The 23,251-nt window shown below is 36.4% G+C and overlaps 1 protein-coding gene across 11 annotated transcripts in view; it reads left to right on the top strand.

Moving 5' to 3' along the window:
* Nucleotides 1–23,251, top strand: part of ASPP (Ankyrin-repeat, SH3-domain, and Proline-rich-region containing Protein) — a 602,088-nt gene that overhangs the window by 259,346 nt on the left and 319,491 nt on the right. The window contains exon 1 of one of the 11 annotated variants that reach the window (XM_074125844.1): nt 6,090–6,125. The exons of the other annotated variants lie outside the window; for them this stretch is intronic. Coding sequence (XP_073981945.1) covers nt 6,105–6,125 — 21 coding nt within the window. The 5' untranslated portion in view covers nt 6,090–6,104. Of the gene's footprint in view, nt 1–6,089; nt 6,126–23,251 lie in introns of those variants that run through there. 11 annotated transcript variants of the gene reach the window in all.

The raw sequence follows: 23,251 nt of genomic DNA, 5'->3' as shown, positions 1-23,251 counted from the left end.
AACAGATAATCGTTCTATCTGAATTAGGTATTAACCAGTACAACTAGGTGCCTTACAAATAAACTTCACTTATCTGTTACCTTGGTTTCAAAATTTTCTATCGTACCATAACACTGTTGAGTGCTCGTGAACACGTTTTCTGGTAATACAAACGTAATTTATCATACGAAGATAAAAGGAATCATGGAAAATAATACATCGTTTGAAAGCCCATTAAACAAGGAAACTTTTATAAAAAGTGCCAGCACCTAGGTCTGATAATGATCACGTAAGGGCTGAATGAGTTTTCTAGAAAATTTCGATTACTATTATTTTTCCAGCATTCGGAGGAAGATAGAGGCTGTTTGGAGAATAACTAATGCTTCAAAATGGAATCAATTTTTATAAAAATTATCTGTCTTTCTAACCGTGTGATCAGAATCGAATTCGGACTAAAACTTTCTGAGTAATAACATTTTTATTGGAAAAAAAGTAATGATTTTAGAAAAAAAACTTTAAAGTGACGTCACTCAAGAACAGAGGAAAATATGAAGTTGGCCAATACGTCATTGAACTCCACTTTAGATGTACTACACACAGTAGGCCTATGGACAGTAGTTACTGGTTCGCCCTGTATAATAAAGATTTATTCTATTCTATTTTATTCTATAGTTTTTCATTAGATGGGCATTTACTAACTGATTTCCACGATTTATCTCCGAAGGTTTTGCAAATTGTACAGATGTACTGGTATATTCCATTTTAGTATCGCCATCTACCACCTCTTGCCGTGGTTATAACCTGATTTTTAGAAATTGCTGGCGACCACAAAATCTTCATTCTATATTTGTACATTAAATTTTAAGCTAAATGTTAAGAGTTTAGAGAAGAATTTAAGGGCGTTAAAGTAAGGGTCCTGCCATTTATATGTTAATAATTAATTGAGTTGCTAAAATCCCATTAAAATTAGTGGACTTCTAAGTTTACCTTAAACTTCAAAAATCCCAACATACTCGTACAAGTAATTACTCTCTTATATCGCATTTCTTCACCAAACATGAGCATTGGCAACATGCTGCAATACTTAATTTTGGAGGCAGTGGTTACTATTAAGTTCACAGGACCGCTTATTTGTGACCAAACACTAGAGTGACTTGTACAAGACGACCTCCTCAGCATCTTCACCACAGAACAGCACACTAGGAGATCTCAACAGCGAACACTCATACTGAGCATGACGAACGACCAACAACAATGGTAGGGACTGCATCCGATAAAATTGAACATAATAATTTCCGCTCTAGATGGAACCTACTTTTCTTTATCCTTCTTAAAGTAACAACTAACTGGACATACTGGACTCAGACAGGGCTATTACACAATATTAACGCAACTGTGGACTTGAACTCAATTGACTAAATTGGACTTGGCCTCCACTCCCAGACAGGTTTTTCACTATATAGCAATGCAACCTCATGGAATTAATCACTTGAAATGGTTAGGAAATTATGAATTTTGAGTAGTAACATCCGTTTTCGAAGTTCTCTTTGAGCTAAAACAATACGTTTTTAGAAGTAAGTTGTGTGTAGATATCAACCTTGGCAACTAATAATTATTAACTTTGTAAACTCATTGCCCACCTTTACAGTGGTGCGGCACGAGAAACGAGACAAATCTCGGTTTCGGTACCGAAACCGAGACGAGACTTGAGCAACCGAGACCGAGACCGAGATCGAGACATGATACATATCTCGTCGAGAAATCTCGGTCTCGTCTCGGTTTTTCAAATATTAATTTTTAGCTACAAAATTATAAAATTGTGTTCTTTATTAATAAATAATCATTACGGGTATTGAATTAATTATTAAAAGATACGATTTTATTATATATGTTCAATATTACTACATCTATTTGACTTCGAATTACATAAGTAAAGTAAGCAAAGTAAAGTAATCGACTATTTTTTCAGGCGGGGCTTTACGTCCAACAACCAATTAGGTGTCGCGGACGGAGGCGACTAGCAAACATACTTTACTGTAAATTTCTCATATTAACCATTAAATAAAATCCAAGGCCTAAGACCGGGAATCGAACCCAGTACCACAATACACATTAGCTTCGCAGGTCTCGCACCGCTCGGCTACCGTGGCGGCCCCCTTCGAAATACCTAATTTTTACATAAATTCACTAAATTTCACTATTCATATCATTCATTCATTCAATTTCATAAATTTCACTATTAATAATCTAATACTTTGAACTTTGATATTATTTAAATTATATTTTAGAATTAATGAATTTGAAAAAAAAGACTATCTATGAACCTAAAAAATATTGCCACAAATTTTCGTTTTTAAGATACACTTTGCCCAAGCATTGATACATAAAAGAGCTTTTACTGAGTCAGAAGTTAGAGAAGATCTTCTATTGGTCATTATCATCTTTCAGATGGCACTGAAGTTGCACAGATACTAAAAATATCTTTCGCCATTCTAGACAAATTTTTGAAGGAATTCTCAAGTGTTTTCCACCATTCTAAAATGTCAACGTCTACTGGTGCTTGGTCTAATTTGGTGTAATTAATTATTTCTGTCTTCCATGCTTCGGTGATATTTGCTGATTTTTGAGCAAATGGTGCAAAAATATTGATGCAGTCGTCGTCGTCGTCAAAAGGTGAATCATCAGATTCTTTATCTTCACCAACAGCCATAACTAATGGAGCGGGAAGTTTGTTGGGAGGTGTATTTTTTATTTCACGAATCGACTTGTTATAGCAGGCAGATATGTTATTTGGGTCTTTCATTTGGCGCGTTTTTAACATCTTTTTGAAATTATATAAAGATATATAACAGTAATAGTAATATATGATGCATTGAAGTGTAAGTAGTTGTCTTCTTTTACACACATTTTCATTACCAATATATAAATTAAAATAATCATTAGAAAATAATAACATTTTTTGAAAAGATTATTAATAGCAAACCGCTTTTAATACTTAAACAAAAATTCAAAAAACTGAGACCGAGACCGAGATATCTCGACGAGACCGAGACCGAGACCGAGATCGAGACTGCATAAAGTCTCGCCTCGTCTCGGTCTCGTGCAGCACTACTTTACAGCCATTTATTTGAAACATTTTATCCAGTAAAATTCTAAAACATTATCCAGTACGACTGCAGGCCTAAAGCACATTTTCAATTTGTAGAATTGTTGCCTACAAAATAATCACTTTTAAAAGATGTACTTTTCCTTCTGAACGGTTTTATTTATTTACAAAAAAAAAATCTATTTTTAATTCCCTAAAGAATCCTGGAATAAACCTCGGTTAATTGATGCTGGGTAAACTGATTAAAATTAGATTGAATTAGATGTAGAACACATTCCAAATGTAAATTAAAGGGTAAAGCTGGTTTGGTTGCAAATCAACTACTTCTCTCTCTTTTTTTCTCTTTTGTCTCTATTTCTTTCTATTATTAGAGGATCTTTAATCACAATCATCTAAAGAATGCGGAAGAAAACAGGGTAGACAGAAAGGATAAAGGGGAAATTAAATGAAAGGATGAGATTTAATTATTAAAAAAAACAGGAGAAATTGTATAGCCTGTGATTATTGCGATGTAGTGGTAAGTAGAGGATTATGGGACGGACATCCATTGGAACAAGAACCATTGTTCTGTGCAAGAGAAAGCATTCCAGTAAGTTCTGCGGAACAGGAGTTCAGGAACTAGCAAGAGAAAGTTTTTTGTAGGTTCACCATGATAGTGGGTCTAGGCAACTCCCCCACAACCTCCTGTTGTCACCATAAGAGCGCTCCTGGCTCCAGCTCTTGGCTTCATAACAGATTATACTTTATTACTACGTATTATACTCTATTATACCATTTATTACTATTTTGAAATATTTCTTTTACAGATAAAATAGAATTTTTTTGTACACAATTTAACTTAGCTTTATCTTATTCTAAATGAATAAAGGTTCGTTACGAATATTCACATGAGTTTCTTCATTCATGGTCCCAAATTTACGTTTCTTCATACTGTATATAGTTCGTAACCTTACAGGAAACCCTACTCAAAACGACCCTAAACTCTTAAGCGATCTTTACTTAAAAAAATTTATTTAGGGTGTTCATTTTAAGACGGTTCAAATGCACTTCATGCTTAAACGGTTGATCTGAGCAAAAAATGGCAGAGGAAAAATTTGTTACGCATCACCTCTAGTTTCAGAATATGTGACTTGATTTTAGATTCCTGCCCGCATACGCGGCTGATGCGCGACCAAATTGAGGGTTCGCAGTTGACCACCATTTTCATATACACAGTTTTAAAGAGTACAATAAATTATGAAAGAAACCGGAAACCGCAATTTGATATCTTCAAAATCAAAGGCGCTAGGCAATTTCAAACTCTGGTATTTATTAATATTTCAATTTTTTTGAACTTGTTATCAAAGAGAAAGAAGAGTACGCGATGTCATTTTTATGTATTTTTTCATCCACTTTCTACTGCCAAGGCCGTAAAGCTAGTATTTTTCTTAATATCGGGAAATAAGCCTGTTTTCCGAGTGATTTTTCTAAGAAAAATCAAATGTTAAGAGCTTTAGATGTTCTCAAGCATACACAAAATGGCTAAAAACTAATTTTACACCTGTTACAAACAAGAAGGTTTAATAATTATTTGGTAATTTTGGGAGAGTTGCGTTTAATTACCTTCAAAGGGGCCTCCTCGGCTCGCAAGCCAGGTTAGCCAGGAGGTTATCAACTGCTCTCTGTATCTGAGGAGGCACCTTTGAAGTGTTAGCGTCGTGCATTGCATTACAGTTAAATGACACTTCACAGCGAATCAACCCAGCACTTATCCCGGCGAAAACCTCTTTTCAAATCTGGTTAGCTGGATTTGAACCCGGGATTTTCGTGTGGGTGCCCAGTTCTCGCTATCTGAGTAGTTCCTTAAAAATTATGAGGCTGCATAATACACTTAAAAATGAAAAAAGGCTACTTAGTATCCCAACTTACCATTGTGCTACAGCTAGTCGAAATATCGAATTGGTACCTTCCGTTTTTGAGTTATTACGACCTATTTAATTTTATTTTAAAAAAATTAATTTTGGGTCGACGTAAAATCTTTTCCCATTTAACTGATGTTTATCTAATCGCCACATGGTCCTTCACTGATTAAAGTTTTGTATTCATTATGTAAATACATTACTACGAACCTCTTTAGACCATTTGCGAAAAATGGTAATCAAGTGCTATTATCTACTGGATTTAGATAGACATTTAGAGTAGTGCTAACCTTCATCTTTGCCTTTCTCAACGCCAATTCTGTTCCGCAAATAAAACCTCAGCATTTATGTTGAATACAAGTGTTCAATGGCAGTGCTTTGATATCGATACATTGCCCTGAACGATGTGCTTCTAACATCATTTCCCTGTAAACCATATTTTGTACCTCGGGAACCACAAAACGTTGAAATTCCGGTGGTATCTACTTGGGAACATTTGCTTACTCTACTTCGCGCATTAAATTCTCTATTTCAGGCTGAAGAGAAATTACGCTGAAACTTTAGGCAAGGGAAGTGACTAGGGATCCTTGTTATCAACTTGAAATATACATTTCCGGGGACAATTTTTTCACTTATTCTCAATTACCTACTGCTACAAACAGGAAGAGAAAGATAAATATTAATGATTTACATTTTGATGACATCATTGTTGACTTAAAACATAGGTTTTATTCATTACGCACACTTTGGATAGGGCAATAAACTATTGATCCCAGAAGTACGTGATAAAATGCTTACTCCAGTACTAGAAGAGGGAAGGTACTTTGAATGTGTGCTTTTAAAATGTATGTTTGGAAATACCGCTTACTGTGTATTGTACAGGAGAAGGGTTAATTACCAGAGTCACTGGTTATGCCGTTCGATTAGCGGGAAAATCAGTCTTATCTAGGATTGTAAACCCTCTGCACTAGTTCTTTCTTGTTCCACGTTATCATTTAGTTTCTCATTCTCTAATTATGTAGTTTTATATATTATTTACTGACATTCTTATGTGTTTCTTCCTGGAATCTGGTGCTTATTTGTTTTATGAACTTTGCAATTTACTAAATAGCTTGTTCTGCATGGAATACCCTAAAGTAATGGTGAGTAAGTTGTAGCGCTTATTATTTTAGAATGGCTCAATGTAAATTACTTGTCCAAAGTAGTGTATCGCTTCCAGATATCGGTCCAGACAGTAAAGCTAGATAAGGGTTTGAAATGAAATATAGCACTATGTAATTAATAAATAATTCAATACTATGATTATTATCAGTAAATAAAGAGATTATCGAGCTTAAAATCCGAAAGCTGGATCTAGTGGAAGCTAATTGTAGAGCTTGTAGATTAATCTGATTAGTTAATACGGTCGGCTGTGAGATTGGTTTGGTGTTCAACTTAGTGGAACAACTCGCATGTTGAACTTTGAAGAACAGTGAACTAATGGTGGAATCAAATAGAATTATATTCTAGTCTCCAAACTGTTTTGCCCCACTTACATTAATATACTGATTTTCCTCATTCTGGTTACAGGAAGGCAATTTTCTTTTATTTTATATCATATTTCTGGAATTTATGGTTGAGAGAAAATTTATTGTAAACACTCAGCTTTCTCATACACCAGTTTTTCATAATTAGATTTTCTCCAAGTTGGGCCCAAAAAAAATTAGGCAACTTGAAATAGGCCATTTTTTTCAATTTTTGAGAATATTGGCCCTATTGACCAATGTTCTTTCAACTTGGTTTGTCCAAAAGTGGTCAGTAGATACCTATAATGTTCTTTCACATTAATTTGAAACTTATTCCCATTGTAAACTGTTTTAGAGGTTTACTGAGGAAGATAAAGCATAGGTTTCTAAGTAGTTTAATACACGACTCTCAATTGATAAGCTATCTAGTTTTCATCAAGAACAAACTGTAACTACGAGTTCGGCTCTAAGGAAGCCTTCATGCTTTGCTCAAGAAGCATTCGAGGTGTGGCTATTAAATAACGAAACTATTGCCGTAAAACATTTTATTTTAAATTTATACATATTTAGTTATTATCACCTTCAATATACACTCCTCCCCTAACCCTAAAACGCTCCATGCGAATTTACCATTGTTCGAAACAGTGCTGGAAGTCTTTTTCTGTGAGCTCCTGCATGAAGCGTGCCGCTTCTTCTTTCACAGCTTCAACAGACTTGAAATCGTGTTCCTTTTCATACAGATTTGACTTTGGGGAACAGACAAAAGTCACATGGCTGATGGCCTAAAACTGGGATGTTGTACTTGGCTAGAAACGTCTTGACAGACAATGCAGTGTGAGCCGGCTCGTTGTCTTGATGGAGAACCCTGTGACTTGTTCTTCCACAAATCGGTTCCTTTTTTCCTCACTCTTTCACCGGAGTTGAGCAAGCACCTCACGGAAGTAATGTTGATTTATTATACATCGATATTTTCATCCGTTTTGGACGTGGAAGGACGACCCGGGCGGTCATTATCTCCGACGTCTTCTCGGCCATCTTGGAAACGTTTGAACCACTCAAAAACTTGCGCACGTGATTAACATTCATCGCCATAAACTTCTTTTAATAAAAGATAAGTTTCAGTAGCGGTTTTATCAAGTATCATGTGAAATTTCACGACAATTGTTGCTTTACTACATGTGTACATCATGTTTTCGGCAAAACGAAACTAACACCTCTAGTACAAACGACGGTTCCGGTCAGACAGATTTCTCTACAAACACGTGAGACGCTGCAATCGAAAGAGAGAACGCTTTACGCTGCACAGCTGTCAGTCGTTAGGATTTGGCGCATGCATAGTTCTTCTGTAGCAGCATCAGTCTCGTTATTTAATAGTCACACCTCGTATTCTGCCTTAATCTTAAATCTGACTAAAATTAAACACAATCGAAGATGCTGCAATTGTAATTCTTGCGCCGCGTCAGGGAGTTTTACTCCGATCCTCGCAGGATCTAATCATTTTGGAATAAATGTTTTATCCTTTTGATGAATTTTCATGTTGAATGCTTGAAATAATTTTCTTTATTACATTTATGATTAGAAAAGTCGATTGATTGCTTAAGCACATGCATAGGATACACACAAATTCGTGCATATATACATAATACTTACGTACACATTGGGGTTATGGAAACTGGCAAATCATTACAATTCAAATTTATGTTAACAAGGATTAGTGTTTCTGCTAATTGATCTCGCTAGGTTAACATGCCGCCCCCGCCGTCTCCACGGGGTGGTACACACACACACCTCTCTCTTTCTACCAAACCTACATTCATATCGACAGACCGAACAAAACACACCCATATAAGTATAGTGGGAAATGATAGCAATTTAGAACGTTCTATAGATAGTTTGTTGTGCATGTACCTGGATAAAATGATTAGTGTTAGCTGTGCCAGGCATTCACGCGCGGATTGTAAAATGCTATAAATATGGCTAGCGTAAAATAGCATATTCATTACATTAAATAGCGGGTTGATTATAATTTTTATCGATTATTTTTATATTCTGTTAAAATGCAAGTAATATATGTTTAATTACCATTAATATGGCTATTAATTACCTATAACTGTTCGTAATGCTTGACTCATCTTTAGTTATGCTAACTTTTATGAATCTAGGCGCCATAGTTCTTGACTACGAGCCGATCGTGTCTGCTAAAAAGTCTTAGCTCATAATGAGTCTTTCTTTTTTAGTGAGTCTAATTTGATTAGATGCTTTTTAGCTCCGGTGAAGTTGTTCATTAATTAACTTTTATTCGATTTTTTTGATTTAAACCATAAATTAATTAAGAATTCATTAAATAAAGTTTTTTTTTTCAAGCATTCCTTTATTTATAAAAAAATTAAATAAATAATAATCAGTAATGAATACTTAATTATATAAATAATTATCAGGTTTAAACATGCACAAATTTTTACTTTGTCTCCTCTCTCCCAGGTTCTCTTAGGTAGCCCAGGAAGAGAGGTTTATTTTCCTGATGTCTAAGCACTCTTCCCCTCCGAAGAGTGGTCTTCCTCCAGTCCCTCGGGACCATACAGGCTTTCTAGAGACGGGCTACTTATTCCATGTAAGGCTTCTGGTGCTGCTAAATGCTAGAGGCTCCATTTTGGATATAGCCATCTTTGTACCATCATTCAGGATACCGTGGGATTGGGGGCTTAGATAGACTTTGGTTGTAGGCTCACTAAATCCAAACAGTCGCTTGTAATCACTAAACTGCAAGGTCCTAAGTGTGTATTCTGTGTGAATTGGGAGGGTTTTTGTTTTTGTTTTATTGTTAAGCGTGGTTCGTCTTGTCCAGATTAGGAGGCCCGCAGGTGTTGGAAGAAGTGGCTAGTTCTTTTCTATACGGATTTCTTACTTACTTAATTTATGATTTTAGGGGCTCAGAAAAGTCTACACGAAGGTACATCTTTAAAGTAACATACCACATCAGTACACCGTACAAAAAGACTTTCTGAGTGATAATATTGTACCCATTAATTGATTTCGAGACTTCAACTATGATTTTACTGAACTGCTGAGTGTAGTATTTAAGAGCGTGGACTACTTAGTGGAATTTCCTCAGCTTGAGAACCAGTGCAGCTTAGTTATTATTGGTTTAAAAAAAGGTTGCTGCTGAAGCGTAGTTTTCTGCTTTGATTTCACTTTTTTAAAACTTGGAATTCTTATTAAAACACAATTGTATAAGATTTGATCGTCAACAACTGTACGAAAAAGCGTAACGATGAAAAACACCCAACTTTGACAATTTTTTTCTCTCATTTTCTATAAAAGATAAAATTCTCAAATTGTCTTTAAATTATCGGGCAAATCCTCCTTTATAACTGTAATTCTTTGCAACAACCCAGATCTTAGAGGTTTCGAGGGGAAAAAAAACTGGCTGAAATTGGGCTTATGGGCATTTTTAAAAATTGGTCTTGTTCTTGTTAGCTTTTTATAAACAACGAAGCGCCTGAGGTGTCATTCGATTCGGAATTTTATGTAGATGTGGTTTTTGGGGGTCACGACGCTGTACATCAAATGGGAGAGGAGTTAGCCCCCTTTATGTAAGGCTCGCTCCAAAATTATTATTACTAATAACTCTGTAAATCTTAGCCCGATTTTTGAAATTGACAGGATGAAAGGGATAGGGCTCTCCTACGTAACATTAAAGTGACATTCTGTTCTTACACCTTGTTTATAGGAAATTTAAAAAATCAAACCTTTACAGAGACAATTTAGCTTAAGTTTTTGTGGTGTACATCAAATTATTTTTAATATTCAGCATCGCTAATAGCCATTAAAGGGAATTCTATTTTTAGCATTTCCTGTTAATCTTTTACAAAGTACGATTGAGCCATTAGCAGTGGCTTCCATCAGTGTCATAGCGAGTGTTTGTGGGTGGTCCTCCGTGAAATGAAGTGAACACATCTGTATGATGATTAATATTACAAGAGGTAGCCCAGCCACTTGGCTGCTGTCGTACAATTAGAGCTGAGTATTTCAATGTGAAGAAGATACGTCACTTCCTTTTGAAGAGCCTAGATGACGACACTCTCTTGACCTTCTACAAACTGACGTCATCGTACATGAGCCAACGAGTGAGAGAGAGAGATAGTCTTGTCGTAATGTCTAATTGGACATAGCTGAAAGAAAATGTTCCTCAGATAGCAAAGGCTAAAATTTATTGTTGATTAAAATTATTGTTATTTTTTGATAATGGTGAACAATACGACGTTACAGTTCTATTATTGTTCTTGCAAATATCTGGTATGTTTGTCGAGTAGAATGGGGACCTCTTTAAACTATAAAATGTTTATCTGTGAAGTGTTTTAATGCATTTTGGTCTGTGGGTTTGCTGAACCCAAATAGTTGTACAGGATCTCTGTGTGTAACAATGTTACAGTAACAATACTAGTTCAAGGTAGCCCACATTTCGATCCTACAGGGTTGTGGGTACATAAATGAAATGGTGACAAATTATTGAATGACAGACAGAAAATATAGATACGTATATAAAAAACAGAAAGACATTCGCTAAAAACATTATGTACGACTAAATTAACTAGTAACTCTGGGATACACTCTTTGAAGTCATTCTGTACCGAACACGTTGACACAGCTGAACAAACCCTCGCTAAAACGCTAAAAAAAGAAACAAAAAAAACAAAAATATTCTAACTTATTCTCTGCTATAAGATTATACTTATTCACGTTTATCATTTATTTACTTGAGGAGTTAATTTGCAATATTCAGGTTTAATCTATTACATTTTTGAAATGTTAGTTCTGTACAGCGTACTGTAATGCTAGTTCAGTGGAAACTACACCAATTACAGATTTACTGGAAAAGCGAGAAAATTCTGTTTAAATCGGCTCATGATTTCCTTCCTTTCCCCTTAAAAAAAAAAAGAATCAAAAGGGGGTTTAATTCCGTTGATCTTTTCTGTGTTTTACAACTAATATAAGAGTTCTATCCTAGGCGAGCGCTAGCCTCTATTTTCTGCCTCACAGTACTTCAAAACTTGTACTTCTTCTCAAAAATTTGAATTTGGAATGTTACCCGTGATTGCAATACTTCCTTTGTTCAAAAGAGAGACAGAAATATAATGTAAAGTAATCGCCTATTTTTGTTTGATACCCGATTCTTAGACTGGTGTAAATCTACGTGACTTTCTAATAATCCAATTACTAAAAGTTGGTAGCGTCTCGAAAACTCTTGCAAAAACACTTGGCAGAAGATTGGATTGACATTTTTTCACGAAACCTATTGTCGTGTCGTCAGTTCTCAACGTACTGACCTCGAACCGGTCTCGTTGCGGAGGGGAGGAATCAGGCTACACGGCAGTCTAGCCAACATGTCGGAAAAAAATTTACTTAAAATGTTTTAGTACCTCAATGAATAGGAATGAGATGAGGCTAATAGATAATACCTTAAAGGAATAAATCCTGCAGACCCCTCAATCAGTCCAGAAGATCATATTATGGCGCTTAACATTCATTGTTCAAAACTCACAAAATATTTTAAAATAACCTACTTTTTAAAGTTAAAGAACAGACAATTTGCTGGTGAATCGTATAAAGGTTCTAATCAACGTAAATTAAAAAATAAAGAAAACAATAGAAAACTCAAACATATACTTAGTAAAATCACACAAATTGGCTAAACAGAGATTTTACTCAAGTTTGGAATCATAGTAATGCTTTAAATGTAATTATTATTAGTAATCGCCTATTTCTTTAGGCGGGGCTAAACGTCCAAGTGTCGTGAACGAGGGCGGATGCTCATACTTTACTGTAAACCATTTTTTTCGTAACAAATAAAAAGTAGTCATACACGGGATTCGAACTGGGGATCTCCCACTTACAAAGCCACGCTCTTGGGCCACTAGACCAACACCCGCCCTTAGTGATGCAAAATTCCTTTTATTCTATTTATTAAAGAAAACAGTAATAATCATCTAGTGATTCTAAATAAGGATATCTGAGGTTTTCTCTAAAATAAGTTCCTTTCTAAGGGGAGAGCATTGAATGTCTAAAAAATCCAATTCTAGAGAGCACTAGTTGGTATAGTGGCTAGCTTGTTAGGGGCGGCACTCTTCAAAGTTGAAGGTATGTCTCCCTAACTTAGTTGACATGTAACTTTTCTCCTTATCCTCCTTCTTCTTCTTCTTCTTCTTCCAAAGCTCTCTTGCCGTGAGGTGTGCCCGAGAGCTCAGCTGGCTCTCAGACTGCTCAATTCCCAAGGTAGCTCTTAACATGTTTTAAAAATTTAACTAGCTCACCTTTCTCTCTCTCTCTCTCTCTCTCTCTCTCTCTCTCTCTTCTTGCAAAACTTTCCCATTTCTCTTTTTTTTGTCCTTCTTCCAAGTGGCTCACTGATCCTAAACTTGGCACAGGCCAGCTAGATATTTAATGGTTGTTAGAAAACTTTTTCTATGATATTGGAATTAATTTTTATTTTGCTTTTTACCTGTGCCACACTTTTTTTTTGGCATACTCGAACAAGTTATCGTTAATGTACATAAGTAGTTAATGTGCACTTCTAGCCAGATAATAAACTGATATTTGTTTGGTTTGTTAAAGTAAGAAAATAAATTAAACTTTACACTCTTCTTTTGCTATGCAGACGATATGCAGATTCATAGATGGCTTGAGAAATAGCTGGTTAGTTCTGAGAATGTCCGCTAGTCTTCCCAATATTTCCCAAAACATATACTTCCGGTGAGACTTAATATCAAATATTTTGGTCACTATCACTTCCTTTTTCTTTCAAAGAGTCAGAAACTTTGATAATCGTCAGAATTGATTTCTAACAAACACTGCATTTTTACCAACATATTGAATTCTTTGATTTTTTTTTCTCTGTCGTAGCAACAAGCAGGTTTTATTCTTCTACCTCTGAACGGTTTCTGTTTTTAATCAATCAGTTAGAGCAGGGGTCTTCAACCTGGGTTCCGCGGAACCCTAGGGTACCTTGGAACGTTTGTCAGGGGTTCCCAAAGGGATCACTATTTTGCTCAGCCAAAACGCACGTAAAATGGAAATTATCTATACAAGGAATTTTTCTTGTAGAAACGGGGTAGTGGACTGATTAAAATATTAGATTAATATAATATTTAAGTAAAAATTACAATATTAGTATAAATTGGGCAAAAAAAGGCAGTTGATTGTACAGAATAAATATATAAATACTCGTAGCTGACTTAGTACGATACTTAGAACTGTATAGTCAGTGTTGTCCATAGGGAATCTCATGGGATGGGATGGGACAGCACACATTTGTATTTCCCATGGTAGTCGATACTTGATATTTTGAAAAATAAATTTAGGCTGAAATTTGCAGTTACGTAAGTGCAACAAAATGGAATTCATTCATCATCTAAGTAAGATGAAAATTGTGGAAATGGTTCAGGGATTACCTGGATAAACAGAATTATTAGAAACGGTCGATGAGCGGGAAATTGATAGTGTGCTGAATGAGCAGAGTGACTCAGAAATAGAATGAGAGTGGCAGAATGATAATGAATTGTCATACTTAGATTATACTTTTGAGTGTTAAAGTTAATAAATTTAGTCGTTTTGCATGTCCCTTTGTAGTCCGAGGGAGCCAAGTCTGGAGAATAGGGGGTATGTGAAACGAGTTGGAACCCTATTTCCATTAATTTTGCGACCACAACTGCTGAGGTGTGAGCTGGTGCGTTGTCGAGATAGAAAAGGACTTTTTTGTGGGCCAATCGTGGGCGTTTTTCTTGCAGCTCGGTTTTCAAACGGTCCAATAACGATGAATAATATGCACCTGTAATAGTTTTACCCTTTTCCAGATAGTCGATGAGGATTATTCCTTGCGAATCCCAAAAGACAGTCGCCATAATCTTTCCGGCCGAAGGAACGGTCTTCGCCTTTTTTGGCGCAGATTCCTCCTTGGTAACCCATTGTTTAGATTGTTCTTTGGTCTCAGGAGTGTAGTGATGTATCCATGTTTCATCCACAGTGACGAAACGACGCTTAAAGTCCTGCGGATTCTTCTGGAACAGCTGCAAACCGTCCTTGCAACACTTCACACGATTTCGTTTTTGGTCAAGCGTGAGCAATCGCGGCACCCATCTTGCGGATAGCTTTGTCATGTCCAAATGTTGATGCAAAATATTATGTACCCGTTCATTCGAGATGCCCACAGCACTAGCAATCTCTCGCACCTTCACTCTTCTGTCATCCATCACCATATCATGGATTTTATCAATGATTTCTGGAGTAGTAACCTCAACAGGGCGTCCAGAACGTTCAGCGTCACTTGTGCCCATATGGCCACTCCGAAAATTTTGAAACCACTTATAAACTGTTCTAATCGAAGGTGCAGAGTCACCATAATGTTTATCAAGCTTCTTTTTAGTCTCCTGAGGCGTTTTGCCTTTCATAAAGTAGTGTTTAATCAACACACGAAATTCTTTTTCGTCCATTTTTTGAAAATCACTCGACTTCCTCGATTCAAACGAATGCCAAACACAAAGAAATAGACCGATCTGGCTGAAACTTGGTGTGTGTTCTTCCAAGAGATGCTACTAACTAAACATAACCTCGATACGCGCCAGTGGTGCTATCTCTCTGACTTTGCACGGACTTTTCAAACGACCCTCGTACATAGACTACTTGACCGCAGATCCTTACTTGAATCACAAACTGACAATTTACAAGATTCACTGTTAAGACCCATATGGACATACGGAGCAGAAGTGTGGGGCTCAACCAAACCCTCGTAACTCCAAACGCCTGCAGACAGCTACAGTCTAAAAATCCTACGGAAAATCCTGAATGCTCCTTACTACATTTCTAACCTTACCATACACACTGACCTTCACATCCCTTTCGTCACTGATCTAATAAAGTCTCGCTACCGTAAATTTCACAGCCTCCTAGCTCTCTTCATCCTAATCCTCTTGTCCAACAACTCTCCTCTACTCACCTTCCCGACAATTCTCCTCGTCGCTTGAAGCGAAAATGGCCTAGAGATCTATTGTGATTAAATCATTGTGAAAGAGTTTCACCAGTGGGTGATTGCTCTAACCATGACATTACAAGTGAACTGAACCAGTAAGATCAAATTTACTTGATGCAACAATTGTTATGGATAAAATAAAACTTGAAATTCAGTAAAAGACACGGGCTTCAAATACACCAATCAAAACGCTTTCCTTTTTGTTCCTTTTGTTAATTATTCGTAAGATGTATTCTAGAAAATAAATCAAATAAATCCTGATTGGCTACCTCGCTATAAAACTTATGCCAGCGATGGCCACCTTAATTTTCTATTTTATTTAAATAATAATTAAATTTATGTGGTAAGTTCAGCTTCTTTTTTTTTATACTATGCTTGCCAAAACAATATTTTTTGAACTTAGGTTGCGATGGAGGCGCACTCGATTTTAACGAGATTATTCTTCAGCTTTGTACAGTTCTCTCTCACATTTTTCGTATATTTTTTGTGTTCAGATTGATGTTTACTTTTTTTTTTAATTTTGCATATTGTGTTCAGGATGTCCAGAAAACCAAATTAACTTTTGTGCAGGTTTTTCACAAAGATAACCAGATTAACCAGAGTTTTCCGTCAAAATGTGCAAACTTGTTTTTGGGAAATAGAAGGTTATTTTCTTTAAAATTACTTAAATCAGGTTTGGTATTCTGAACAATAGAATACACACACACACACACACACAAATGTTACTGTGTTTATGGTTTTTACATTTTCTTTTTTTTGTGGAAATAGTATTTTTTAATTTCTTTTACCTTTTTGAAGAAGGGCGGCAATCTCATGAAATTATCCGGAAAATTGAGTTTTCTATAGTCTCCTGCAACAAGTAGAATGGGGTACTTGTCCGTTTGTAGCCTGCGTGGTTAGCTTAACTCAAAAAAAAAGGCGCCGCTCGCATCAGCATTTAAATTTACTGGAGCTGGGATAGCGTCTCCCTTTTCTCTGTGCGACGTCCATTGAGGACCAGTGTGCAGCTGAGGGATTCCGCCATCCTCCTTGCCGCCTCCTCTTTCTACTGTTAGCCTTCGAAACCATCCGACGGAGGAAGAAGAGTGGACAAAGATGTGTTGGTGTGCCATTCTTTCTTTCTCCTGCGTCTAGGGTCCTCTTATCTTCAATTCGAAATTTGCCTCTTCCTTGGAATGTTCTCATCAAGTTTAATTTAATTAATAGAATGAGAAACAACATAATCAGCGCACTGTTATCTCTCGTAGAGTTCAAAAAAGTATCTGAGATTAAGGATAATTTCTCTTTTCCATTATAAAAAGAGGATGGTTTCCTTTTTTTATACAGAAAAAAAAATAAATAAAATAGAAAAGAGATAAATGAGTCAGTGATATTGTTGATCCAGTCTGTGAAAACACTCGTTAGAGGCAAGTTGACAAAGGAAGGACCTTTTGTAGATGAGAAGTAGGTGGAGGATGGTGGATGGCACAAGAATAAACAAACATAATTTGTCTGCACTGTTGGTATGAGCTAGGTCGGGCTAACTCCAGAGAGATCATGGTAACCATAACAATAATAGTGTTAGAAACTGGACGGTCATCAATACAAATATTTGATGACCAGAACTGAGTTTGGGTTTAGATCACTCTTCTTTGTGGTTATTGGCTTTTTATTTCATTTTTTTTATATTTTTTTATATCCTTCTTGTTGTGTTTTACTATTTCCGTTATTGTCTTTTAAGTTTCCAGGTAGTTGTTTTCATCCGGCAGATCATTTAAACAAGGAAATTCTGCAGAAGAACAACGATCATGTTGGTATCTCTGTTATCGGTTAGAATAAATTGTCGAACTGCCTTTATTTTCTATTACTTCCTTTTTACTTTCCCATACGTCTAAGAATTTTGTCGAACTGTTTTCATTCGAAATAAGTGTAACAGTAAAGTAATGCCTGTTTCTTCCAAATTAGGTGTCGCGGACAGAAGCGATTAGCAAACTTTACTATAAATTTCTCATATTAACCATTAAATAACATCCTGCTAGTCGCCTCCGTCCACGACACCATGGGTAGTTGGACTTTAAGCCCCGCCTGAAAAAATAGGCGATTACTTTACTTACTTTACTTTAAATAAAATACAAAGCCTAGACATCGGGAATCGAATCCACTAAACCAACAATACATCTTAGTTTTGCGGGTCTAGCCTATAGACGCCTAACATACTTTACTATAAATGTCTCATATTAAGCATTAAATAAAATCCAAGGCCTAGACCGGGGGAATCGAACCCAATAAACCAACAATACATCCTAACTTTGCGGGTCTAGCCTATAGACGCCTAACATACTTTACTATAAATGTCTCATATTACCCATTAAATAAAATCCAAGGCCTAGACCGGGGGAATCGAACCCAATAAACCAACAATACATCTTAGCTTTGCGGGTCTAGCCTATAGACGCCTAACATACTTTACTATAAATGTCTCATATTACCCATTAAATAAAATCCAAGGCCTAGACCGGGGGAATCGAACCCAATAAACCAACAATACATCCTAACTTTGCGGGTCTAGCCTATAGACGCCTAACATACTTTACTATAAATGTCTCATATTAACCATTAAATAAAATCCAAGGCCTAGACCGGGAATCGAACCCACTAAACCAACAATACATCTTAGCTTTGCGGGTCTACTCTCTTAACCGCTCGGCTACGGTGGCGTTGTGTAATTTTCAGTCTCTCACGATCAATCTCCTAGACCACTGCTTGGTTCCTTAATGGGCATTTTGGTTTAAGGAGACCCCACTAACTTAAATGGCTATTTACACATCCTTTGTTGGAATGAGGGAAGGGCGCTTCTGCTCTGCAAAGGGGCCAAAGAAGGCCAATTTCCACTTTCCTCTTTCCATTCCTTCATTATCTGTCCTTCTTGTAGCTGTAAACATTCTCTTACGTTGATTGGTAGTTAGTTGGTATTTCTCTTTCACCGTAGCATTATCGCTTTCATTTGAAATTCTCTTTGTGAAGTTTGATTTTAAGAAAGGCATATGAGACCTCCATTATTATAATTAACCTATTTAAAGGCAGCTAACATTTAGTACTCGTAAAGCTCCCAAGTTTGGAGAAAAAGAAGTATAGTAAGAGATTCTTTTTGGAGATGTTTCTCAGAAGAGAGGATAGTAGAAGTCTGACTTGTGATCAGTAGATGAAATATGAGTTGAAATACGCCGTAATGTTTAGCACCTGGTATTGCCTTAATCCGCTACCTTCACGCCCTTTTGATGAACGCTATGAAATATGATGTGGCCACCCTGTCCAAGGTATAGGGGACTGTCCTCTTCATCCTTCTAAATATCAACCTCCGCCCCCTCCCCGCGTCAGCCAAAGATAGCGCTGTCAGAATCACACCTCACTCAATAATAATTGATCGAGTGCCATACAGTAGTTGTTTGTCCAGTTCTGGAAGTGATTGAGAGGGTTCGAAAATATGTTTTATTTTTATTATATTACTTTTCTCTTTTTTATCTTCTGCAAGCCACTTGTCAATTTAGCAGAATACTACCAATCAAACGCACATATTTTATATCTCACCCAGACAAAGTGACGTAATAAATTGGTGTCGTCACAGAAATATTGGAATTGTAGTTAATTCTGTACTTAAAACAACTGTAGTATGACAATTTTTTATTGAATTTTCACTGGAAGTGACGTCATTTCCTATAATTTTTTTTAAATTTATTTATTTACAACCTGTACATAGATATGTACATCATGTAAATGTGGTTTATATCAAGTTAAGCACAGATTGGTTGCTGAATCCTGGAGGATCCAACACCACAATCGGGAAGGCATGTTGAGAGGACCTTGTTGGGCAATGCTGGAACTCTTTAGAGCAGGGGTCCCCAAACTTTTTACACAGGGGGCCAGTTCACTGCCCCTGAGACCGTTGAAGGACCGGGCTATAAAACAAGTATGAACTAATCCCTATGCACACTGCACATACGTATCTTAATTTAAAGTAAAATAACAAAACGGGAACAAATACAATATTTAAAATGAAGAACAAGTTTTAAATCAACAAACTGTCCAGTAACTCAATTGGAACTATGGGCCTGCTTTTGGCTAATGAGATGGTCCAATGTCCGGTTTAGTTATAGAGCTTTGCCTTTCTTCCTATTTCTGCTGTTATTTCACTCCGCTTCCGGAGCCATGACGCGTGCATACCGTGTCACCGGAAGTAGTACTGTACGTGAGTGACGCCGCCACATACCACCAATGAAAGAGGTACCCTTCCGGAAGTGTGGCGGGGGCCGGATAAGTGGCCGTAGTTTGGGGCACCCTGCTCTAGAGGTTGTAAGGAAGTTTAGGAAGTTGATAAAAAGTTGCGAGGACTGTCGGGATGGGTTGTTGTGGATAAGGCTTGTGCTGTCGGGATTAGGATGTATGGTTAGGGATATTACGGAAATTAAGGAAGCCGAGAATGTATTAGGTAATTGACAAAAGGGAATACTGAGGTCTTGTATGGAGGGTTAAATTGGATACATAATAAGGAGCGTTTGACGATTTGCCGAAGGACTTTAGATTGATAGGATTGGATTTGATTCTTTGGATGTTGGATGGTTTCGCAGAGCCCCACAGCTCAGCTCCGCAGGTCCAGATGGGTCTTAGTAGTGTTTTGTATAGAGTCAGCTTATTCTGTACATTCATGGCTGATCTCCGCCCTAGCAGTCTTAGTAGTTGTCCATACCGTCTATTGAGTTTCTCTTCAGTCTATTGTGTGGGTTCCATATTCAGTCGACTGGCTAAATACAATCCTAGGTAGTGTACTTATGTGGAGGTTATTTCTTTTAATTAAATTTAAAAAAATCTGTCCTTAATGCTTGACTTTTTCTCTCAGCAGTTTTCACAAGTTTCCCTCTAAACATGGAGTTTTCACCGTGTTAATAGAGTTTAAAGTTTGTTCACTTTAAGAAAAAGACTTTTAAAACCAAAAAAGGGGCGTCTTTGTCTGAATATAAGGCTTAGAATTGAGGAGAAATTATTAATAAGTTGTTAGCTCTAAAGATGTTCTATTCCCGAAGTCGATAGCTCAGCAAAAATATGATAATAAAAGATTATGTCCCAAATTTAGGATAAACGTTGCTACTTATTGATTAGTTGACAAATTTAGATGATGCTTTTTGATGTTGCTATCGTGTAGACAATTGAAGAATAAGAGGCACATCGTTTCTATAAAATTTGACTCCGTAGAAAGATTGAAATAGAAGTTAATTCAGGATAAAGTTGAGCTGGAGATAAATGAGTGATAGAGTAGACTTGTGCACCCGACAGGACTTAATTGCCTATTTTTCTCCCTCTTTGAGCTGGTTTAATTTAAATTCTTGTTTCTTTTCCCTGATTTCTTGAACAAGGATTCCATTTCCTTCTACATGGAGGGAAATTGAAGTTGAAGTACCCCCCCCCTCAAAAAAAAAAAAAAAAATAAAATAAAGAAAATACAAATTCTGACATTTCATTTAGTATAGCACCGACGACAGACTAACTCACAAACATTGAATGTGTGGTATGCAGTTATGGGGTTTCCAAGGGTACTACAGTCGCTGCTTACTTTCCAATCAGATTACTTCCTTTGTGATTCCATCCGGCTTTTCACAGAATTCCTCGTACTTCGTATTCTTTTCTAGTTCTAACTCTTGTGCTCTTTGCTTTCTTTTTTTCTTTTTAGCTGTGATTTCATTCGCCAACAGCATGTCTGCAATATGTACATGTGTCTATCTGACTTTGGAAAGTCATTCTTCTTTGATTATTAGGTTTAGTTCTGGAGAAATTTGATTTGGTACGTCTTCAAAGCTTCTGTAAAACACAATAACTGACTGAATATTGGGGGCTAGTAACAGTGTTTGGCTTTAATACTATAGTGGAATGATTGGTTAAATAATTAAGTGGGAGATAAATATTGAAATGATGTCTTAGATTTTACTTTACATCAATCTGATTTAATCTACCTCTGATAATGGATGGAAGTCTGAAAACGGTTAGAGGTGTATCTCTAAGAGCTCATTGTAATGAAAATGCGTGCTACAACGGATAAACTCAACGATATTATCCAGTACTGCGAAGACCTATCCATATTTTTCTGTTGAAATAATGGGGAAAAAAAGACACATGGACTTTCTTTTAAAAAGAAGAATTTTCGAACAGCATTAATTGCAGAGAAGGAGTCTCAATAATAATTGAGAAAAAGGAGAAAAAGCTTAGTGGGTTACTGTATACTGGTTTCCAAAACACGGGGGATGCAGGGTTCAAATCCAGCTGCTGGTTCTTAGATTTTTCTCTTTCGAGGAGTTTCTCCGAGGAGCTCACTGTCCTGGGAAAATTGTCATTATATGCCATTACCGGATATTGTACTGTTCAAATGTACACTAACCATGACTCCCAAATATTTTCTTACAGTACAGCTGTTTAGGGGACAAAATTTGGATCAATTTTCCTCGCCTAGGACCGGTTGGGCACTCCATCCAAATGTGATCCTCCGTCTATGTCTTCTCCGATGGACATAGGATGGAGGAAAACTTTTTTTCTCTTTCAAAATGTTGGTTTGAAACGTGAGAAAACTGTCTACAGACTGGCTGTGCATTGGAAAAAGCTCCGGACGCCAATGATCTGAGATCTGTGCTTTAAATTGGGGAAAAAAGAAAGAATAATAATAATTTCAGTTAGAAAAAGGATTCAGTCTGCTTGGAGGGTAATTTGCAGCATGCTTATTTCATTTTAGGCAAATAGAACCATTTTGATAGAAAGTTCTATAAATTCTAAGCAGTTTTTTAATCAAATGCTTATCGCCATGAAAAAAAAAAAAAATTGTAGCTCCTTATATACATTATATATATTTATACTTAAGACTTGGTAGTCTTATACTGGTGGTTGAGTTAAGCGGCTTTACTAGAGCTGAATGCAGACTACATATTAGATGTCCACCGATCTCAGCTTTCCATATACGTGGACCAAAGTTATTATGTAAGTTTGTATTACTGGGAGGCTCGCATTTCTTCTTTTTTTTATGTTGGGGGATCAACGTCCAGCTTACCCAGTTCTTGAGCTACATTTCTGCATTATTGGTACCTCGTACCATTCGTCTGTTTACAGATATTTCACTCTCTGTGCAATTCTACCTCTATACAAAAAATGTTTAACTTTATTTAAATTTACTAAAATCTCAGTCTTATTTTACACAATATTAGGTATTTTATATGTACAGTTTTTTTCTAAGTCAAATATTCAATTATTAAGATTATAAAAATTGGCTGAGGTATAAATATTATCTTTAACAAAAACTTACAGTTTAAAATGTTAAGTATAAGGGTTGATTAAACGCCAAAAGGTACACAAATCAGCTAGTACCCAACATTTCATTAATACTTCATTGATATTATTTAAGTAATTTTACCGCATTAATTTTCATTAATATTTTTTAGAATTTATTAGATGTCACAGACCCTTATGCTGGCCACTTCATTTATAATATTTTTTTGTTATATTTATGATAAATCACATATCTTGTGATCCTCTGGCTATATCTTTTCTGATGGACATAGGATGGAGAATCGGGGATTCCAATATTTTGGTTTTCTCTTGCTGGGGATACAAAGGTAAGAAAAGATTGGATCAAGGTAAAACTTGAGGTTAACCCAGAAATATCTATTTGGACGTAGTCTGAGCCCCAAAAGAAGTTGCCCCTCACTCTTTGGTGTGAACTGTCTTTCTG

Source organism: Rhodnius prolixus, unplaced genomic scaffold (genome assembly GCF_049639745.1).
Source record: "Rhodnius prolixus isolate KJV_2025 unplaced genomic scaffold, Rpr scaffold_3, whole genome shotgun sequence".
In the NCBI taxonomy this organism is placed as follows: Eukaryota; Metazoa; Arthropoda; class Insecta; order Hemiptera; family Reduviidae; genus Rhodnius; species Rhodnius prolixus.
This window is presented reverse-complemented; position numbering and strand designations above follow the sequence as displayed.